A 19,337-nucleotide genomic window follows, 5' to 3' on the forward strand; every position below is an offset into this window, starting at 1 on the left:
AATATAATTGCACTCTAGGCCTTATTAACAAATTATATCCCAAGACTTTATTATACATGCAACCCTTTCATAAAATATTCGTAGTAATACAAAGTCATGAATATAGATTGCCACTTTGAAGATCACTATATCTTAATCCTTGAGTACCCGGTTTAATCTTTATGTTATTCATCATATATTTATGAAATCAAATTTCATAAATATATACTTTAGTAACTCTTCACTAAAGTGGTTAGGCCTAACATTCTGAATAACCAAACCCATTAAACTTACCTTAAAAGAATATTTTATATCTCTATTAAGAGATTATGAATTTCATCTTGAGAATATATGTTTCATTAATACTAAATGTGACTGCCCAACATACTGAGGTTTTGATGGAACTAAATTCAAAATATGCATTGCTGTTTTTAGTGCACATCCCTAAAAGGAAAATGGTAAAGTTGAGTAACTCATCATGGATCTAACCATTTTTAAAAGAGTCCTATTCATTCTCTCCGCTACACCATTTTATTGGAGAGTTTCAAGTGCAGTCAATTGGGATACAATCCCATTTTGAATTAAGTAGTCCTTGAAATTCCCAAGAAGGTATTCGTCACCTTGATCAAGTCGAATGACCTTTATGCATTTACCTAATTGATTCTCAACTTCAGCCCTAAACTCTTTGAACTTTTCAAAGGTTTCAGACTTCCATCTCATTAGGTACACATAACCATACCTTAAGTAATCATCTGTAAAAGTGATGAAGTACTCATAACCTCCTTTTGCCTGGGTTGACATAGGACCACATACATCCGTATGAATTAATTCAAGCAACTCTTGAGCTCTTCTACCTTTTGCATTAAAAGGTCATTTGGTCATTTTACCCTTCAAACAAGATTCACAAATTGAAAATCCATCAAAGTCTAATGGCTCTAAGAGTCCATCTTTAATCAATCTTTGAATTCTGTTTGAATTAATATGACCCAAATGTAAGTGCCAAAGATATGCATCATTAGTAAAATGAAACTTTCTCTTTAATGATTTTACATAAGAGTTATTATCTAATTCAGAATTGTATAATTCATGCTTATCAGTAGTTAAAATATAAAGATCATTAACAATATTGCTAAACATGTTAGGACATATGTGATTCATGTTAGGAGCATATGTCATCATGCATTGGCTAATCCTTTGACAAAATGCACTTTATTTGTAAGTGGGTAAATCTAAGATGTGTTTAATACTTCAAGAAACAAGATTTCAAGTTCAAGTGTTAAAACCATGCAAGTTAATCCAAGAATTAAGTGATGAAGTGCTGGATTTTAAATCACGACAGCTAGCTCGATAGCTAGTATCTATTGAGATTTAAAAAGTTGTTTTAGCCCGATGCTTGACAGTTGCTCGATAGATCGGGTATCTATCGAGATTTATGAAAATCAGATTTTCAGTTCCGATTTCATTCCAATCCGTGAGTATGTGTTTAGACTTTCTTTTGTCACAACCCTAAACATATATAAGGATTATTTTAAGGGTTGTCGCAGGTTGCACTGTTGCACGAGTGTGAAGCAAAGTGTTATTCATGCAAATTATAACCAGAAACCTAATTTGCTCTAATTCTTCTTTCTTTTAAAGAAGCTGCTGTGTTTGTACACCGTAGAGTTTTGTGACCAAGGAATTTCGTGGTTTTCATCATGTGATGAACTGAAGAATGTTGTAGCCAACATCCTTTTTTAGTTAGTAATTAAGTCGCATACTGAGATCCGCTCATTTATTGGTTAGTCATGTATTGGGAGCCGTGCATTAAAAGGAGAGATTGTCATTACAGAATAAGTCCAATTGAGTATTGGGGTAAGGGTTCAATTGTAGGTTGATGTAAGGTATTGAGATTCCTTTACTTGTAACTGCTTGTTGTAATAATAGTGAATTCTCGAGAGTGGTGACCTTAAAATCACTCGGTGGAGTTTTTGCGTTGGAGATTTTCTCCATTTGTAAACAAATCATCTTGTCAACTTTATTTTTTGCTGCATTTTATTTTAGTTGGTGATTTGTTTATGCTACCACATAAATTGCATGTTAATTTGATTAATTAATAACTTTGGTTAATTAATCAATTAATTCATCACAAAAGGGTCAATACATTCTTGGCTTATTAGAACAGATAAACACTTTACCCTTCTTTATTACAACATTGTCTTTCAGGATAACACAATATCCATGTTTACCTAAATAAGTTGCAAAAATTAAATTCTTATGAACATTAAGTACATACAAATAGTCTTCTAATATTAAAACTCTAGAATCAAAGCATAAATTAAACACTCCAACAGCTACAACTGGAATTCTACTCCCATCAGCCAAAGTAAGAAATAGTTCTCCCTCATTCAGCTTTTTGGTTTCCTAGAACCCCTGTAAAGAATTGCAGATATGATTAGTACAACCTGAATCCACACACTAGGAATCCGTGAGATTCTATACCAAATATATTTCAAGAATAAATAAACTTTTCATACCCCTATTCTTGGTAACTCTAAATATATGACAATTTATATTCCAATGACCTTTCTTGAATCAATGGAAACACTTCCCTTTGGCATACTCCTTTTTGTTTCCCTTGTTAGCAACTCCTAAGGCAATTTGTTTACTATCTTGCTTGGTGAAGTCCTTCTTCTTCTTCTTCTTCTTTTTACCTTTGCCTTTTGGCTTAGGTTGAGAAGTAGAAGCTTCAGCCATATTGGCATCAATATTGGATGTACCAAGAATGCCTTCCGCCGCCACCAACTCATTCATTAATTCAGACAATGAATAAACCTTTTTGTTCATATTATAATTAATTTTGGATTCCTTGAATGATTTTGGTAGTGACTAGAGTATCATATCCACTTGGGATTCTCCATCAATATCGGCACCTAAAACTTTTAGAGTATTCGGATTAGAGATCATCCTAAGACAATGATCCCTCATTGAAGTATCTTTAGCCATTTTGGTATTATAAATTTGCTTCATAGTTTCTTACTTTGCAGTACGGCCTTGCTCACCAAACATCTCCTTCAAACTTAGCATTATGTTAGAAACTAGTTCTACATCCTGCATTTGATGCTATAGAACATTTAAAATAGATGCTAGGATATAACACTTTGCCATCTCATTAGATTTCTGCCAACGATTATATCGCTGTTTTTCCTCAAGAGGAGCATCTAATAATGGAAAGTTAGGACAAAGTTGAATAAGTACATACTTGTGCTCTTCAGCAGTAAGAATAATGTCCAAATTTCTTTTTTAGTTAACATAGTTGGATCTAGTCTATTTGTTTTGATTAAGAATAGCAACAAGTGGGCTAAAAGATGCCATGATTTAAATCTGAAAATAACAAACATGAATATAATAAGTAAACCGGACATTATCAATTTAGCATATAAATATATAGTATGAAACCTTAATAAACCATAAAATAAAATATGCAATGACAACCCAATTTCATGTTTAAAATTCCTTGGTAGCAAGTAAATTATAAACACTATGATTAATTAAGGACCATTCTCATTATTAGTGCTATCATGATAACTCTTATCAAACGCTAATAATATGCCGTATTTCCTTTTGCCTCTAAGTAATAATGACATAGCTCCGTAGGGAGGTTAACATTAAATTTAGTCTAGTGTACACCATTGTCTGAAATATATGTGAGTCATTAAGTAACTCCACGGTAGCGTGGTCGTTCTTAATGGAAAAACACATATCATCCATCATTAAGAAGTTTAATTTGTAGTACCATGAATTAAACATCCTTTGAAGAGAGCAAGACATATACACTAAGGCGAGGTGCTTAATCACACTACTATAAACGACAATGACGGTTGTGAAAGTCAACCCTTGAATCTCTTTCCCACTAGATTTTTTAAAATAAAGGCTTTTAATTAGAAACATGTGTAATCTCATCACACATAGCCTTGCACTTTTAAAAGTTTGAATACCTTTAGAAAAATTCAAAATCACAACTTTCGATATATTGAATGCATCCCTTGATCGGTCGAAAAAATTGAAAAATTGTACTTAACAATTTGCCTAGCTCGATTGGTACACGATCGCTGCTCGATTGGTACACGATCGCTGCTCGATCGATTGAAAAAGAACATTCGATCGATCGAATAGCAATAAAAAATAAATCGAATCAAATAGCATGGTTATTGTTGCACTCGATCGATTGAAAGCAATTTTCAATCGATCGAAACTCGTGAAACTCGAATTTTCCAAAATTTTTCTGAAGCAGTTTTCAACGGTTTTTACATGAACAAACAACCATCATATAAACATAATAGATAGAATTTGATATCAAAACTGAATTCCATTGATGCTATAGCCTTAAAGTTCAAATTAACGTACTTAATATCAAACTTAAACAACATCATAACATCAACATCAGTTTTCATTAAACAATAATTTCAATGACCATGCAGAAAATTAATTACATAATCTTCTAATATCTTGAAATTGCTATATTTGATTCCAAAACTCACAAAACATGTTATACAAATTTGAAATTGAAGACCTTTCTGATACTAATTTTTGAAAAAATACATGTTTGTATCGCATACAAAACATACGCAGTGAAAAATTGATGGATCTACGCCATTCATTATTGATAACATGTATTATGTAAATTTTAGAGTTCAAGAACAAGAGAGCGTACCTTGGTGCAGTGAAATTCAAAACCAAAGATTAGAAGTACTTCGGAACACTTTTAATCTTCACTCTAATTCCACTTAATGCCCAAGAAGTGTGGTCTTTTAATCAGTTTTTCAAGGGAGAATATGAGAGTGACTTACACTCACATACACACCATTTCATTCCTTGTTCAACACACACTTTTTTAAAATATGCATTTTCTCCTCTTTTATTTAACTGATTATCTAACTGGGCTAGCTTTTTAAGTCATTCTAATTGAGTTTTAGTGTGTGGCTTGGAGTGGGACCAAAAGGAAACAAATAAGACTCTAGCTTTAATGAGTCTTTTGGGCTTTTCTGTCAACTCTTGACAAGTAAAGTTACCATTAATTATATTTAATACTACTATATAAATATAATTGCACTCTAGGCCTTATTAACAAATTATATCCCAAGAATTTATGTAGTCATTTCATAAAATATTCGTAGTAATACAAAGTTATGAATATAGACTGCCATTTTGAAGATTACCATATCTTAATCCTTGAGTACCCAGTTTAATCCTTTATGTTATTCATCATATATTTATGAAATCCAATTTCATAAATATATATTTTAGTAACTCTTTACTAAAGTAGTTATGCCTAACACTCTGAATAATCAAATCCATTAAACTTACCTTAAATGAATATTTTATATCTCTGTTAAGAGATTATGAATTCCATCTTGAGAATATATATTCCATCAACACTAAATGTGGCTGCCTAATGTATTGAGATTTTGATCATGACTTTAGATCTCACTCTTGATATATCAAAGTAACATACACCTCATGATCAGGTCTATTATTCTCTTAGAATTAAGAGTTTATGTAAATAGAAGTCATGAGATTTATTATTCAGTTGACAGTCGTTAAGAGAATAATAAATCTCACAGCGGTCCAGTTCAATATGTCTTAATTCTTAAAACATATTAGCACATCAACTAGAAGTCTTCACTTCCATGATCAAGACAAATCATCTTAGTTGATATGTTATAGTCTTCGCAGATGAAATGCCCAATTTCATCACTGACTACGAATTATAATTCTGAATTTACAAAGAACTTGTGATCTATATCTTCTGTGAATAAATCACATAAATCACATAATATGCATCTCTTAGACTATATGATAATGCTCAAATATTCATATTACCATTACCTTTGATAATAATAAAACAACGTAATTAATCACAACATTAAGTCATACATAGCATCATACAATAGGATTTAAGGCACTAATCCTAACAGGTTTGCCATTCAAGAAACTACTTAGGTAATTGCTCAATTGGTTTTCTTAAAATGAATAGACCATGAATGTTTGAATCAATCATTTTGGATGTAGAATGTGTTAGTCCATGCATCCATATAATCCTAATAACTAAAATATTATAGGTCATGTAGTTGAAACAATCTTTTCATTATGGTTGTTCCCCTATTGGTTGATTGTGAGGAATCGTTTAATGGTGCTCTTTGAATGAAAGATTTTTGAGGGTCATTTGGTACAGGCATGTGGGTGAGAATTATGGAACTTGTGTCTACTAGGATGAATATATAAATTTTTGGGTTTTCTCTCTCTGGATCATTTGGAATGAAATGTCATTTGGATGGAAAATATTTATGGACAATTGATGTGAGATTTGATCATTGATCATATTTTGGCTCAATTGTAAAGAAAGGATGACAACTTGACTTGGTACTATGAAAGCAATTTTATGTCTTTTTTCTAAAATTTGTATTTGCCAAGAAGAACCACTAATTATGTCAAAATTTGAGAATACTGATGCATTACGTAATCGGCTTAAAAGGTCTTTAAAAAAAAAAAAATTATATTGGAATTGGGTATCATTCCATTTAAATGCTTTGTTTAGTGATTTGTAATTAATTAGTAATCGAAGTATTTCCCTTTCTAATTAAACAAATTTTTTTAAACATAAAAGGAAAACCAAATCCAAGGGGATTTCATTTTTCTAATTTTTCCTTTGTCTAGTAACTCTTGAATTTCTTTCTTGCAATATTCCATCAATTCTTGATTCATTTGAATGGGTCTTGCTCTGGCTGGTACATCTTATTTCTCATTGAAGTCTTTTTCATAGGTTGATTCAATATCGTGTTCTACCGTTCCAAAAGGCATTGGGAGGTTCGAGCAAACTTCATTTTCAATTTTAAATTTAAATTCTTCAACTTTTTGCTGTATATTATGATCTTCTAGTTGTTTTCAATTACTTGATATTGTAATCCTTGTATTTATTTGTTTTTCCTTCCTTGCTATTCTCTCTTTTTATTGTATCAATGTTTTTAGAAATTGAATATTGTTTTAGTGAAGTGATCTCTCCCTTGAAGGGCAAGTAAAAAAAATTTGAATTTTACTCCTTGTCCTAAGACATGTTGTTATTCCTACACTGCTAGTATGGATGGGTATAACAAGGCTAAGAAGGGACTTCCCAATATTACTTTTGAGGTGATGTTCTTTACTAATATAAAAGTAGTTTTTAAAGCATATAGCAACATTACACACGAGAATTTGAAAGTTTATATTTGATTTTTAGTATCAAACTTCAAACTACTTAAGATTTTCAAAATTTAAGGTCGTTCACTAATTAAATTCAAAAAGAACCAAAGCATGAGTACTTAACTCTTCTTTTCTTTTGTATCAAAAAAAAAAAAAAAACTCTTCTTTTCTTTTGGACTACATGAAGGGGGACAATGCTCTGATCATATAAAAAATTTATGTAATAAGCTTACAAAAATCTTAGAAACCCAAAGACAACCATAGACTGTCAAAAACCAGAATCATATATCAGAACTCTCTCTTTGATGAATCTATCTGTTTCTGAATAACCATTCCATTTTCCTCAACTTTCTGCCAAAGTTGTCTTTCTTGACATTTACAACTCTGTCTCCGGTTCAAGCAGCTGACTTTTATGTTATTTCTTGCATCATCCAGAACTCCAGTTCCAAGATTCCTAACTGGTCATCATTATTTGACTTCGAACAGCATAAAATGTATTCCTTGCTAGCTGAAGTATTTAGAACGCAGCATTGCGCTCATTGGCATAACCTCAGGTCAACACTTGAGGAACATTGGCCAGTGATGCTTGTATCTTCTCCTCTGAAAATGAAAGGTCAACCATATTTCCTTGCAAATACTTATCATACGATGGCAGGTCAAAATGGCCATGTCCACACATTGCTGTGAGAATAACCTTTGATTCTCCAGTCTCTCTACAACGAAGAGCTTCCCTAATGGTGGCAGCTATTGCATGAGTTGGCTCTGGGGCTGGTATCAACCCTTCTGACCTAGCGAATTGTATAGCACCTGCAACAAAGGAAAGGAACAATCATAGCCTGTCTTCTCTTGTTCCCAAATAATTGTTCCATGCATATACCCAATTTCCAGAAGTATGATCCATTTTCTAGAGTGCCTAAGATGGTCATTATTAGTTTAAATCCAGCAAATTGTGAAACACCTTGAAAGCATTCTGTCTGTGGAATTGCAATTGCTTCCATGTAACCCAATTCATAGACATGTGAAATCAATGGTGCCATGCCATGGTAACGCAATCCCCCTGTAGAATGAAAAGTAAATTGTTGATGGACAAGAAAATGTAACAATTCTTAGTTTGCAATACCACCAATCCATTACCAGCATGAATAGGGTCTGGAATGAAGTCATGCCCAAGAGTATGCATCTTCATCAATGGAGTCATTCCTGCCGTATCACCATAGTCATATGCATACACACCTTTGGTCAATGAAGGACACGCTGTCGGTTCGACTGCTCTTATAATTGGGTTGATTTTCCCATTAAGCTTCTCTCGGATAAATGGAAAACTGAGCCCTGCAAAATTAGACCCACCACCTGTACATCCTATGATTAAATCTGGGGTTTCACCTATAGCTTCCATTTGTTTTAGACACTCCTCACCAATAACAGTCTGGTGGAGCAAAACATGATTTAGAACACTCCCCAGACAATACTTGGTATCAGCATTTGTAGCTGCAATCTCAACAGCTTCTGAAATAGCTATTCCTAGACTTCCTGGGCTTGATGGATCCATTTGAAGAATTTTCCTACCAGCCTCAGTAATGTTAGATGGAGATGGGTGTACTTTTGCACCCCAGGTTTGCATCATTAGTCTTCGATATGGTTTCTGATCATAAGAAGCACGGACTTGCCACACCTACTTGCAGATTGGAATATAAATCATGTACTCTATGTCTAGGAAAAATAATAAAAAGTCAAATGATACTTCAACCAAAGGTTTGAATGGTCCAATTTGGACCAAACTACACTACGCAGAACTACAAGAAATAAGCGGGGATGGTGAGTGGTATCACAAAGATTGGCTCAGATGGCTCTTATTTAATAGCATGATAGTAGCTATATCTTTTGCACATCAGATGAAGAAAATACAAAATTTTAGACCCGACATATTCAACCTATCAATTTATACAGTTATATGATACGTTCATGACAGTTTAACCCTGTTGAGCAAGCTAATCACATCAATAACCCAATTTGAATTCAGCCCTTCTTAAAATTTATTGAAATGGGTCAGCTTTTCTGAATAAAAGTGTTCCTTACCTCACATCCAAGTCCAAATAAGCTACATGCAAAGGCCAGTGAACTTCCCCATTGACCAGCACCAGTTTCTGTCACAACATTCTTAATACCTTGCTGAGCATTATACCAGACTTGTGGGATTGCAGTGTTGGGCTTGTGTGATCCAGCAGGGCTGTTACCTTCGTACTTGTAGTAAATTCTGGCTGGTGTGTCGAGAAGCTTTTCCAACCTCTTGGCTCTAAATTCAATTGAAGAATATAAGATACTTCTTGCCATGGCTGACGAAGAAAATTTCCAAGGACAAGAAAATGAAACCAATATATAATAGTAAAACAAACCTGATCAGAGGGGTTGGGCGCCATAGACTGTAAACATCAAGAACTTCATCTGGAATGTCTATGAACTTCTCAGTGCTTGCCTCCTGCTTAATCAGCTCATCAGGAAACAAAGCAGATAAATCTTCAGGTTTGATTGGTTCCAATGTCTTAGGATGCAAATAAGGAGGAGGTTTCACTGGAAGATCTGCAATCAGATTGTACCACTGACGGGGAATTTCAACTGCTTTTAAATCAGCACCCAAAGCTGCTCTTGCTCTATAGCCATTTGAAAGCCTAAGATACATAGGCTTTGTCCTTACTGAAAAATGCTGAAGCCATTGCTTCTCAACTGAAGGGACATAAGTAGATGAAGGATGTTACAAAGAGTAAGATGAAAACATACACCCATCACTAGTGTGCAACCAAAAACTTTAAGATTAACCAGATACCATTTTGGTGGGTTTATATTTGAAGTAAATAACTTGCAAGCCATGATGACTTGTGGGAAAATTATGTCAAAATGTCTTTTCAATGAGTTATTTCAGATTTTTATGGAATTAGATTGATAATGGAAATGGATTTTTCCTAGTATACAACATAGGAAGTATACATATTGGTGGTATTACAATCAGAAAGCACCTGTAAAGGGTAGATGCTACAGAAATTTTATTTAGTTGGAGAAATATGATTTCAATCTAGTCAAATTTTCCCTCTACGTCTTGCTCTCATTGTACATGCTCTCCAGTTTGCTTCTTCAATTGAAAACCACCAACAGAAGGGGCTTCATACTCTATATATAGTGAAATCTAAAAAACAGTGAGGTGTTATGCAACATTAGTTGGAAAAACCTACTAAACACTAGAGATCTCATAGCCAAATGCTTTGAGACCAAAAGTGCGAAAGGCCTTCTCATTAGAACTTTGTGGGACAGACTATTAATGCAGGTAAAATACAAACCAACCTTTCACCCAGAAAAATAAAGTGAAAGAAAAAGTGTTGTTATGGTTTTCTATGCCCCATTTGGAGCTATTTCATCATGTTTTTCCAAGCACATTGACATAGCTTCAGTGTTTACTATCATCAGTAGTGACACTTACATCTTGAATGATGGGATTTTGCATTTAGAGAATATATTTCCATGGAACTCTCAGAGCTGCCCCAAGTAGTTTTCACTTCTATTATACAGAAGATTAAGTTCTAACTTATATAGTAGCCTATAAAGAAATACTGACTCAACTTGCCACTGAATTAAATGTGCTGATATCATGAGATTTTACCATGACCTCAAGACACCCTCCCCTGATTTTGTTGCAGCATGATGAGACAAATATGGTAGGAAAAACAGCCAGAAGGTAATCAAGTGAACACTAATCAGTAAACAACACAAATGTCAGTTGTCCCTATATCCAAAAATTTTTACTTCAGTTTTTAATGGAGATCATATTCGACATAACACACTTATTTTCTGTTTGGTTTATGGCCTTAATTTTGTTCAATTTAAGTTGCATTTATCACTGCTTCCTACTTGAATGCAACTACTGTAAGAATCATGTTTTGACAAGGACATTTTAGAATTTTGGCACTCTTCCCCTAGAAAACTCCTTCAGCTTGAATTTACAACTTGTAAGCCAGTACCTTTCTGTTTCAGTTGCATTATCAAGACTATGTGGGCAAATGGAAAGACCATTTGCTTGAAGTGTTCTTTTCAATCTTGAATAATTCTTATAATCCATTCTATGCAAGAGTTCCACTTAAATGCAGATCCATCACCCATATTTTTACCTTCCCTTTGGCATCAATTTCCTACTTGGGTACAATTAGTTTCTTAAAAAGAAATAAAATTACATACACAAATGCTTAAACAAATTTAGGTGATTCCCACACAGCAGTAGGCGAAGGTTAGAGTACTGCATCAATGATCATTAACAAAGCTAGCTAGCAACTAACAGAGCCTAAACAAGCATTGAAATCACATCCTAGAGTTATACAGTTAAAAAGGCTCAAATAATCATGTCTGCCATTTCAGAACCAAGAAGCGCATAAAACCAATCTGAGTTGACCAAAATTTCCAGTAGCAACTAAAACGTCAGCCATTCATGACAAAAACAAACTTCAATCAGCAAAACTGAACTAGTTATTACTTATTAACCTGGGTTTGTACCAAATCACATAATAAAGCAGCTAAAAACTAAACCAAATTATGTATCAAAAAGGAAAAAAAAAAATAGAGTAGGAGAAAGTTACCTCTTCCTCTTGTTGCAAGTGAACTAGGAACTGGGTTTCCAAAGAAAATAGAGTTAGTGGCCATTTGATCCTTTTACTCTTCTGGGTTTAGTTCCAACTTCCTAGGTTGTTGTTGTTGTAAATTATAGTATGAGTTTGGGGTTTTTAATGTTTCTAGTGGTTCCAAACATAGCAACGGTGGCCATCGGGAATGGTCATGGGCATTTATGAGGAAGCAGTTAGTCAAAACTTGATATCAATGACTTATTGATTCCATTATTAAAACGTGCACATGCGGCCAGCTTTCACAAAAGACAACCAAAAAAAATATAAGGCTCCACTCTATATTCCACCAATAAAAATTTGCCACGTATTTACCGCATTAATTAAATAATACTATTAATTAATAACGGTAGCATTAATAAGTCAATTAATGATAGTATTTAATTAATGCGGTGAATACGTGGCAAGTTTTTATTGATGGAGTATAGAATGGAGCAGAAAAAGTGAGACAGAAGATTTGGACTCGGGACCGTAAGCTCTCTACTATTGAACTTGTTTGTGCGGTGCCACACACAGACTGCTGACACGGGGGTTGAAGTACAAATGGGTCGCTTGAGGGCTGAGTGTTTTTTTTTGGCTGAATAGAACTGAGTGTTTTCATCATCAAGCTTGTTAAATTTCCTCCCAATAATAATTCCGAAATCTTCCATAACTTTATAGTTGAGCTAAGTTGATGAACTCATGTTCCATAAATTATTTATCTATACAAAAAAACATGTACGAATTTTAAAAATAAATTATGAATGTCTACACTAGATATAAGAAATACGAATGTTGAATTTAAAAAAAGAAATTATATCATTAGCTAAATGGTCCATGACATTTACTCATTTAAGAGTAATCTATAACACTCATATTTAAAAAACGAACATTCATCTGATTCCCCTCATTTCTTCAACATTTAATTCAGTCTCCTCCTCCGCCAAATAATTGAAGTGCAAGAAAATAAATCTTTAGTCATCACATACACTTAATTATCATAATTCATCAATAATTAAATACACAACCATAGAAATTGAAAAGTTATAACTGATTTTCCACATTTTATAATGAAACTCATAAAAGGGTGAACAATATGGAAGAATAAAAGGGGGATGATCTGCAATAAATAGTAGTTCAAATTTAGCAAATAAACAACCACTTAATAATTAAATAATTTAGTAACATCAGCTGTACATGGGGACGTCATAGTAATTAGCAATGACATCACGAGGAAAAATAATAAAAATAATTACCTGGTCAGTACTACAAAAATGACCATATATAGGTAGAGCAATTAGTTTTTTTTATACTAGATATAATTTTTAGTTTAGAATAATTTAAGTTTATATGTGGGTGAAGTTTCTTTTTGAAAATTTGAACTCAGCCCTTATCTCCCACACCCTACAAGCACATTTATACTTATAAAGTGATTACCGTACTAAGGGTGTGCGGTAATAAAATTAGTTATTATAACTACAAAAATTATAATAACTAATTATATTCTAAACATTGCATAAATCAAAACATTAATCAATTGTAAAAATATTATTAAATGCATAGCTAGTTACACTATGCAATCAAATCTTTGACGTACAACCTGAATTACCTGAACAGAGACTATACGTACTACAAACTTTTGTCATTGTTGGAAGAGAATCACCTAAGTATTTAGGCAACATCAAGAAAAGGCATAAAAAAAAAAAAACTCTAAAAATAATGATTATATGCTACTTATGATATCACAATTACATTTGCAAAATTAATCCATTAATTATGATATTCCATATTCCATATCGTTTTGTGAAAAATGTTTTTAAGATTGGATATGGTTAAATAATCAATGATATACTCTAGATCTTTCTAATAATATATTCTACAAATAATGAATGATATCTGTGGGCCACTCTAAGCACCTTTTAATCTTGAATTTCCGTTGATTCGTTTAATGCTTAAGTCGGTCATGTCGGTCATGTCACTCATGTGTAAGCGAACCATTTTTATAGAGATATATATATTGATTAGGTGATCTTCCTATACTGCTGGAGAGAGAGGTTCTGTTGAAATATGGAGGAATTTAAGTTTATTTTTATCAAAATTTAAATACTATCAAATTTATTTACAAAATTAATATCGGTCACATGCAAAAGATTAAATCATTTTTTGATATTTTTTTCATGATAAACCCACTACGCAATGTTCCATTGACTCACTAGCTTTGCAAAATCTCATATATGAGAAAATTTGAACGATATCACTTTTTGCTTTTTCATGAAAAATTACATAAAAGAAAAAATTGCAAAATTTAAGTTTACTATGCTATACTATAAGATCAAGGTAGATGTTTTTAATTCAAATGCAATTTATTTCTCTTTCCTATTTAGTTCAAAGAAAAGAATGCATAGATCATTTTTCAAAAGTTATCTCAAAAATCCAAATGGCAAATGTTAAAGTTACTTTTCAAATAGTTTTTCAAATAGTGAATTATAGGAGTAATTCAAAACAAATTACTAAATAAATATAGACATTGTGCGGTGCTTAATACATTTCTCATATGTAACTGGGTTTCTAAATTCATTATCTTTGGTTCAAGACATGATTTTTTAATCTTAGCTTAGCATAGGAGCCATTAGGATATGGAAAAATAATATAAAAATACACGCTTATTCATCAAAATAGTCTCATTTCAGTTTTGTTTTTTTTTAAACTATGTTCTTTCTTAGCAGCCTAACATTTAGAACAATAAAGCATGGATGTTCGTATAATCATATAAATTTTTTTAAAACTTTTTATAAGTATTATATGATCCCATAATACTATTGATATGTTGTTCCACATTGTCCACCTTATTCTTATCCTATGATAAAAATTTTATAAGTATTCTATGGTCACACAATATTACTGATATGTTGTTCCATATTATCCCATGATTTTGAAACTCGGACCATTTAAAGAACCAAAAAAGAGAGAGATTCAAAGTATTTAAGGTTGGATTGAGGTTCAACTGAAGTCAAATCGTGATGTATCATTTAAATTTTTAATATATTTGGTACTTACTTGTCTTTATAATTAATAATGTTTCATTCCTGACCAACAAGTTCTATTTGGCCTAGTGGTTTGTATGCTTGGATGTTATCTCACCTAGTAAGAGTAGGTTCTAGTCTTGCTAGCTGCATATTTTCATTAAATTTTACCAAAATACTGAAATGATTGAACCGTGACATATAAAATCGGCTCAGGGCCGATTCCCAGTTGAACCGCCGGATTTCAAATATTGCATTATCCACCTTACTCTTATCCATTCGCATTTTCTTGAATTTCTCCATCTTAATGAACTATTTATCCAAGATATCGAAAGCCCTTGCTCATTGGAATCTTTTAACTATGAAGTCTTATAACTCACTCATCTCAGTTTCTAATATTACTAAATTTACATTCCATGAAGTGTATTTTAGTCCTACTTAATTGAAAGCTTTGAGATTCTAAAGTATCTTGTTTAATTTCTAACTTGACACTAACTTTCTATCTAGTTTCATATACTATAATTATATAATCTGCAAATGGCATATATATATGCTCAGAAATTTCATCTTGAATCGATTTTGTGAATCGTGTACTGTGTTATTCCACCTCAAAACTAGTTGCTGATGAGGAAGATACATTCAAATCTTTCATGGCATTTGATATCACACCACGTGGACCTGTTTTTAAAGTGGCTGTAGGGAGTCAAATTGTGGTTCCCTCAACAATCCCTCTCTCACAATGACAATCCCATGACTCGGACCCAAGACCATTGCTCTAATATCATTTTTTGGACCGTGAACTATGCCATTCTACCTCAAAACCAATTAGTGATGAGAAAGACAAACTCAAATCTTTTATGGTCTTCAACATCACACCACGCGGGTCTGTTTTTAGAATGGTTGTAAGGAGTCAAATTGTGGTCCCTCAATAGATCTTATATATGTTTAGGTATTTGGTAGTTTCTAATAACTTATTTGTAGAGTATTTATTAAAATTTTTGATAAATTTTATGTTAAATATTTAACAAAAAGTTAAAAATTAGTTTTTGCTATTATTATATATTTGTTAAAAAACTAAAATAAAAGTGAAAAGCTAAAAACTAAAAATTTTAGACAAATAAACTTTAAATTTATAATTAGTGTAAAGATATATGGATTTAATGCTGAACCTTTACACATTCAGCGAAAAAAAAAAAAAAAATGCTGAACCTTTACACATACCTATAATGATGGTTAAAACCCCAATGATCCAAAAATGTGATGGAATTCACCTAGCAGTTACCCTATACTTGTTTTTCCAAGTCTTGTGGCTACTTTAACGTAGTCTAGGCGTCTAGCTCCTTTACCAAAATTTTATAATATTTAATCCTTAATGGGATCATTCATTAAGGCCCTATTGTCCCCATAAAATGTCTTGTGTAGTTCCATTGTTAAAACTGAGAATAGCTAGTGAAGGTGTTAATTATTTTTGTGCAACAAGACCCCCCATAGATAGAGAGAGATGGTGAGAGGCCCCTTCTATGACAAAAATGGATTGAAGAAAGGTGCATGGACTCCAGAAGAAGATTGTAAGCTAAAAAGTTTTGTTCAGAGATATGGCCACTCAAATTGGTGCAAACTTCCCAAGCTCGCGGGTATAAAACTACATTATATATTTTGAAGCATGGATCCAGTCTTAGTTTGCTTTTGATAAATAATTTTAAAAAATTACCTAGAGTTCTATCATATGTCTAGGTGAAATTTTAATTTTTTCAGCGAATATGAATTTGAAATTCTGTTTAAGAAAGCAATAATTTTTCAACTAGAAGACAAACATTATTAAGGAAAAACATCTTTTCCTGCATGTTGTTTCTCACTCTTTCCATGGAACAAATTTCTGTTCATGCATGATGAAACTTCATTATCTATTGCTTTCTTACTTACTTCTGTTTAAAAACATTTAGTTATTTTCTGGCAACCATATATACATGCACGAGAGAGATAAGAAATGAAACTAATTAAGCAGTATGATGTAACAATACTATGATATTTTGGACAGGTTTATCAAGGTGTGGCAAGAGTTGCAGGCTGCGATGGGTGAATTACCTCCAGCCAGGTGTAAAACGAGGAAACTTCACCAAAGAAGAAGAGGAGTTAATCATTAAGTTGCATGAAGAAGCTGGAAACAAGTATAGAAACATCTTACTTTTTGCAACTTGATAAGAATAAATTTTTAGGATCCTCAGATCGACCTAAGTTTATGAACCAATATCAACATAAAGCAATAATATGTTTTCTTCCAAGTTCCCGTAAGTATTATACGTGTCTTGTCAAGTTTCTAACTTGAAAAACAATCAGAAATCAAATATTTTCAGAAACCAGAAAGAAAAAGAAAACAACGAAAACAAAACCATATTGTTTTTCAGTTTTCTTGCTCTCCTTCATAAAGATTCTTCAGTGAATGTGAACTGTTTTCCTTTCAGATGGTCTATGATTGCTAGGAATTTACCTGGACGAGCAGACAATGAGATAAAGAACCATTGGCACACGCACCTAAAGAAGTATGTAAAGCAAAATCCAAAAACATCTGAGGTGAAGGAGAAAAGTGAAACTTCACAATTATGCAAAGCCAAGGAAAATAGAGAATCAGAAAGTGAAAGTCTTCATGCCAGTGATTCCTCTCACCAAAGCTTAGAGAGCTCTCCATTGTCCAAAGATTTATCTTCCACTAAACTCTTCTCTTTGAGCCGTGATCATTCACCTGTAAATGGCATAAATTGCACTGAAGACAGTCTTGCTTCATTGGAAACATCTGAAAATGCCTTTGGAAACATGCACGCGAAGAAATATACAAAGCAAAGATTCGAAACTGAAAGTCTTCACGCTAGTGGCCACTTTCACCATATCTTAGAAATCTCTCCATTGTCTACAGAAGTATCTTCTGCTAAATTCTTCTCCTTAGGCAGTACTGATCATTCACCTAAACCTGGCATAAATTGGATTGAAGAAGACAGTCTTGCTTCATTTGAAACTTTTGAAGAAGCCTTTGGAAACTTTTGGACTGAACCATTTGTAGCAGACTACATGTATATCCCAGATGAGTTTCCACTATCCCAATATATTTCATACTATGATGACGGCATTGGCATAGATTTATTTGACCAAGTGATGCAGGAATTGCCGAAGAATTGATGCAAGTTTCTGCTGTACTAGTTATTTTTATCAATAACAATTGTGCTAGAGTGACTGATTGTAAAATATCAAAGTAATAATGTTTGTGCTGTTTTCTTTAGTTACAAACAGCTACCTTAATTAATAACAGATACGTGAAAGTGATCATGCAGTCAAGTTTTGCTCTTGCTTCAATAATACTGCAGGAAGTGGTTGTTATGCCAAGCGTATGTACCCTTTGGGCTAGCTTGTTAAGCTCAACTTCCTAATGATCGAAGGAAGTAAGTGTGCTGTTATCTTCTTGATCAGATTCCACTAGTTACTATAAGTTGAGTGATTCTTCAGTCCCTCGTTTTTGGATAGGTAATTAGATTATCTTATCCTGAAGTATGCATAAACTCCCGGGGCTATGAAACATGAGAAGATCATACACTTTCTTTGATTAATGTTGGATGACACAAAGGTAGTTTCTAGGACATGAAAATGTGACGGTTCATGGATATTTTAAGCAACGAGAAACCAAAAATATTTCAAGGGTTAAACATAGGGCATGTATAATTGAATGTATCATTAGACTGATCACATGGCATGACAGCATTAACTATTTCAAATGCAAGGACCTCAATTCAGAGAAAAGAAAGGCTTGTCTGTACAGCTATGCAAGGCAAAGTAATTAAAGTAGCTACATGACCAATGAGAAATATAATGCAGTCCTCATTAATAAACTCAAAACATACAGTTTAAGCATTCTTCATGCAATTGAAAAAAAAAAAAAAACTGAGCAATTTGAACTTTAATTTATTAAACAAACCTTAGATATTCTTTCCTAATACATGTATCTATCAAATAGGCTATAGTGTGTGTGAAAGGAATGACTCATATATTTAATGCTCAATGGTGATAAACATGTGGTTCAAGCTGTTATATTTAAAGGTAGACTTGCCGGTGCATTGGAAGAGATGCAGCTCATTTATAATATAGTATATAGACGACACATACCAATCCTCATTTTTGAAACCAAGAACAAAAGAAAAAATAAAATAAACAAAAAGAAAAGAAGAAAAAAGCAAAGACTGAATTATAGAGTTCCAGACCATTAAGTGAATCGTGGTAAACGTGATCGTGAACTAATGATTGGATGTCATAATTCCTCTATCGATCAAGTTCCAGTGTGAAAGGAGCTATGCAACTTGTTTTACATTTCAAGTACAATGTAAACATAAAAATGTCCTACTCCTAATTCTTTAACTTCTAATATTTACGTGGAAAAAGTTGGTTTAAGTTTCCCTAGTAAACATAGTGGACTTTTGTTTTCACCGCAGACGCACAATGT

At 32.9% G+C, this 19,337-nt stretch overlaps 2 protein-coding genes across 2 annotated transcripts; one reads left to right on the forward strand and one right to left on the reverse strand.

Moving 5' to 3' along the window:
• Nucleotides 1-7,308: 7,308 nt before the first annotated feature.
• On the reverse strand, nucleotides 7,309-12,005 carry LOC142609441 (uncharacterized). Its single transcript, XM_075781401.1, has 6 exons — nucleotides 11,811-12,005; nucleotides 9,588-9,915; nucleotides 9,271-9,487; nucleotides 8,329-8,866; nucleotides 8,153-8,251; nucleotides 7,309-8,001 (listed from the first exon to the last, which is right to left on the reverse strand). Exons 1-6 carry the CDS (start codon nucleotides 11,872-11,874, stop codon nucleotides 7,745-7,747), a joined length of 1,503 nt encoding a protein of 500 aa, XP_075637516.1. The 5' UTR covers nucleotides 11,875-12,005; the 3' UTR covers nucleotides 7,309-7,744.
• Nucleotides 12,006-16,355: 4,350 nt separating this feature from the next.
• Nucleotides 16,356-18,025, forward strand: LOC142639658 (transcription factor MYB15-like). Its single transcript, XM_075813808.1, has 3 exons — nucleotides 16,356-16,488; nucleotides 16,893-17,022; nucleotides 17,317-18,025. The coding sequence occupies exons 1-3, from the start codon at nucleotides 16,356-16,358 to the stop codon at nucleotides 18,023-18,025; spliced, it is 972 nt and encodes a 323-aa protein (XP_075669923.1).
• Nucleotides 18,026-19,337: the final 1,312 nt, after the last annotated feature.

Source organism: Castanea sativa, chromosome 1 (genome assembly GCF_040712315.1).
Source record: "Castanea sativa cultivar Marrone di Chiusa Pesio chromosome 1, ASM4071231v1".
NCBI classification, from domain to species: domain Eukaryota; kingdom Viridiplantae; phylum Streptophyta; class Magnoliopsida; order Fagales; family Fagaceae; genus Castanea; species Castanea sativa.

Excerpts from the sequence above, each read along its gene's own strand:
- LOC142609441 (XM_075781401.1), bottom strand. The coding sequence starts at position 11,874 with ATGGCCACTAACTCTATTTTCTTTGGAAACCCAGTTCCTAGTTCACTT. Across the intron at positions 9,916-11,810 it reads ACTTGCAACAAGAGGAAGAG|TTGAGAAGCAATGGCTTCAG; the intron begins GTAACTTTCTCC and ends ATGTCCCTTCAG. Across the intron at positions 8,002-8,152 it reads ACAGACAGAATGCTTTCAAG|GTGCTATACAATTCGCTAGG; the intron begins GTGTTTCACAAT and ends CCTTTGTTGCAG.
- LOC142639658 (XM_075813808.1), top strand. The coding sequence starts at position 16,356 with ATGGTGAGAGGCCCCTTCTATGACAAAAATGGATTGAAGAAAGGTGCA. Across the intron at positions 16,489-16,892 it reads CAAACTTCCCAAGCTCGCGG|GTTTATCAAGGTGTGGCAAG; the intron begins GTATAAAACTAC and ends TATTTTGGACAG. Across the intron at positions 17,023-17,316 it reads CATGAAGAAGCTGGAAACAA|ATGGTCTATGATTGCTAGGA; the intron begins GTATAGAAACAT and ends TTTTCCTTTCAG.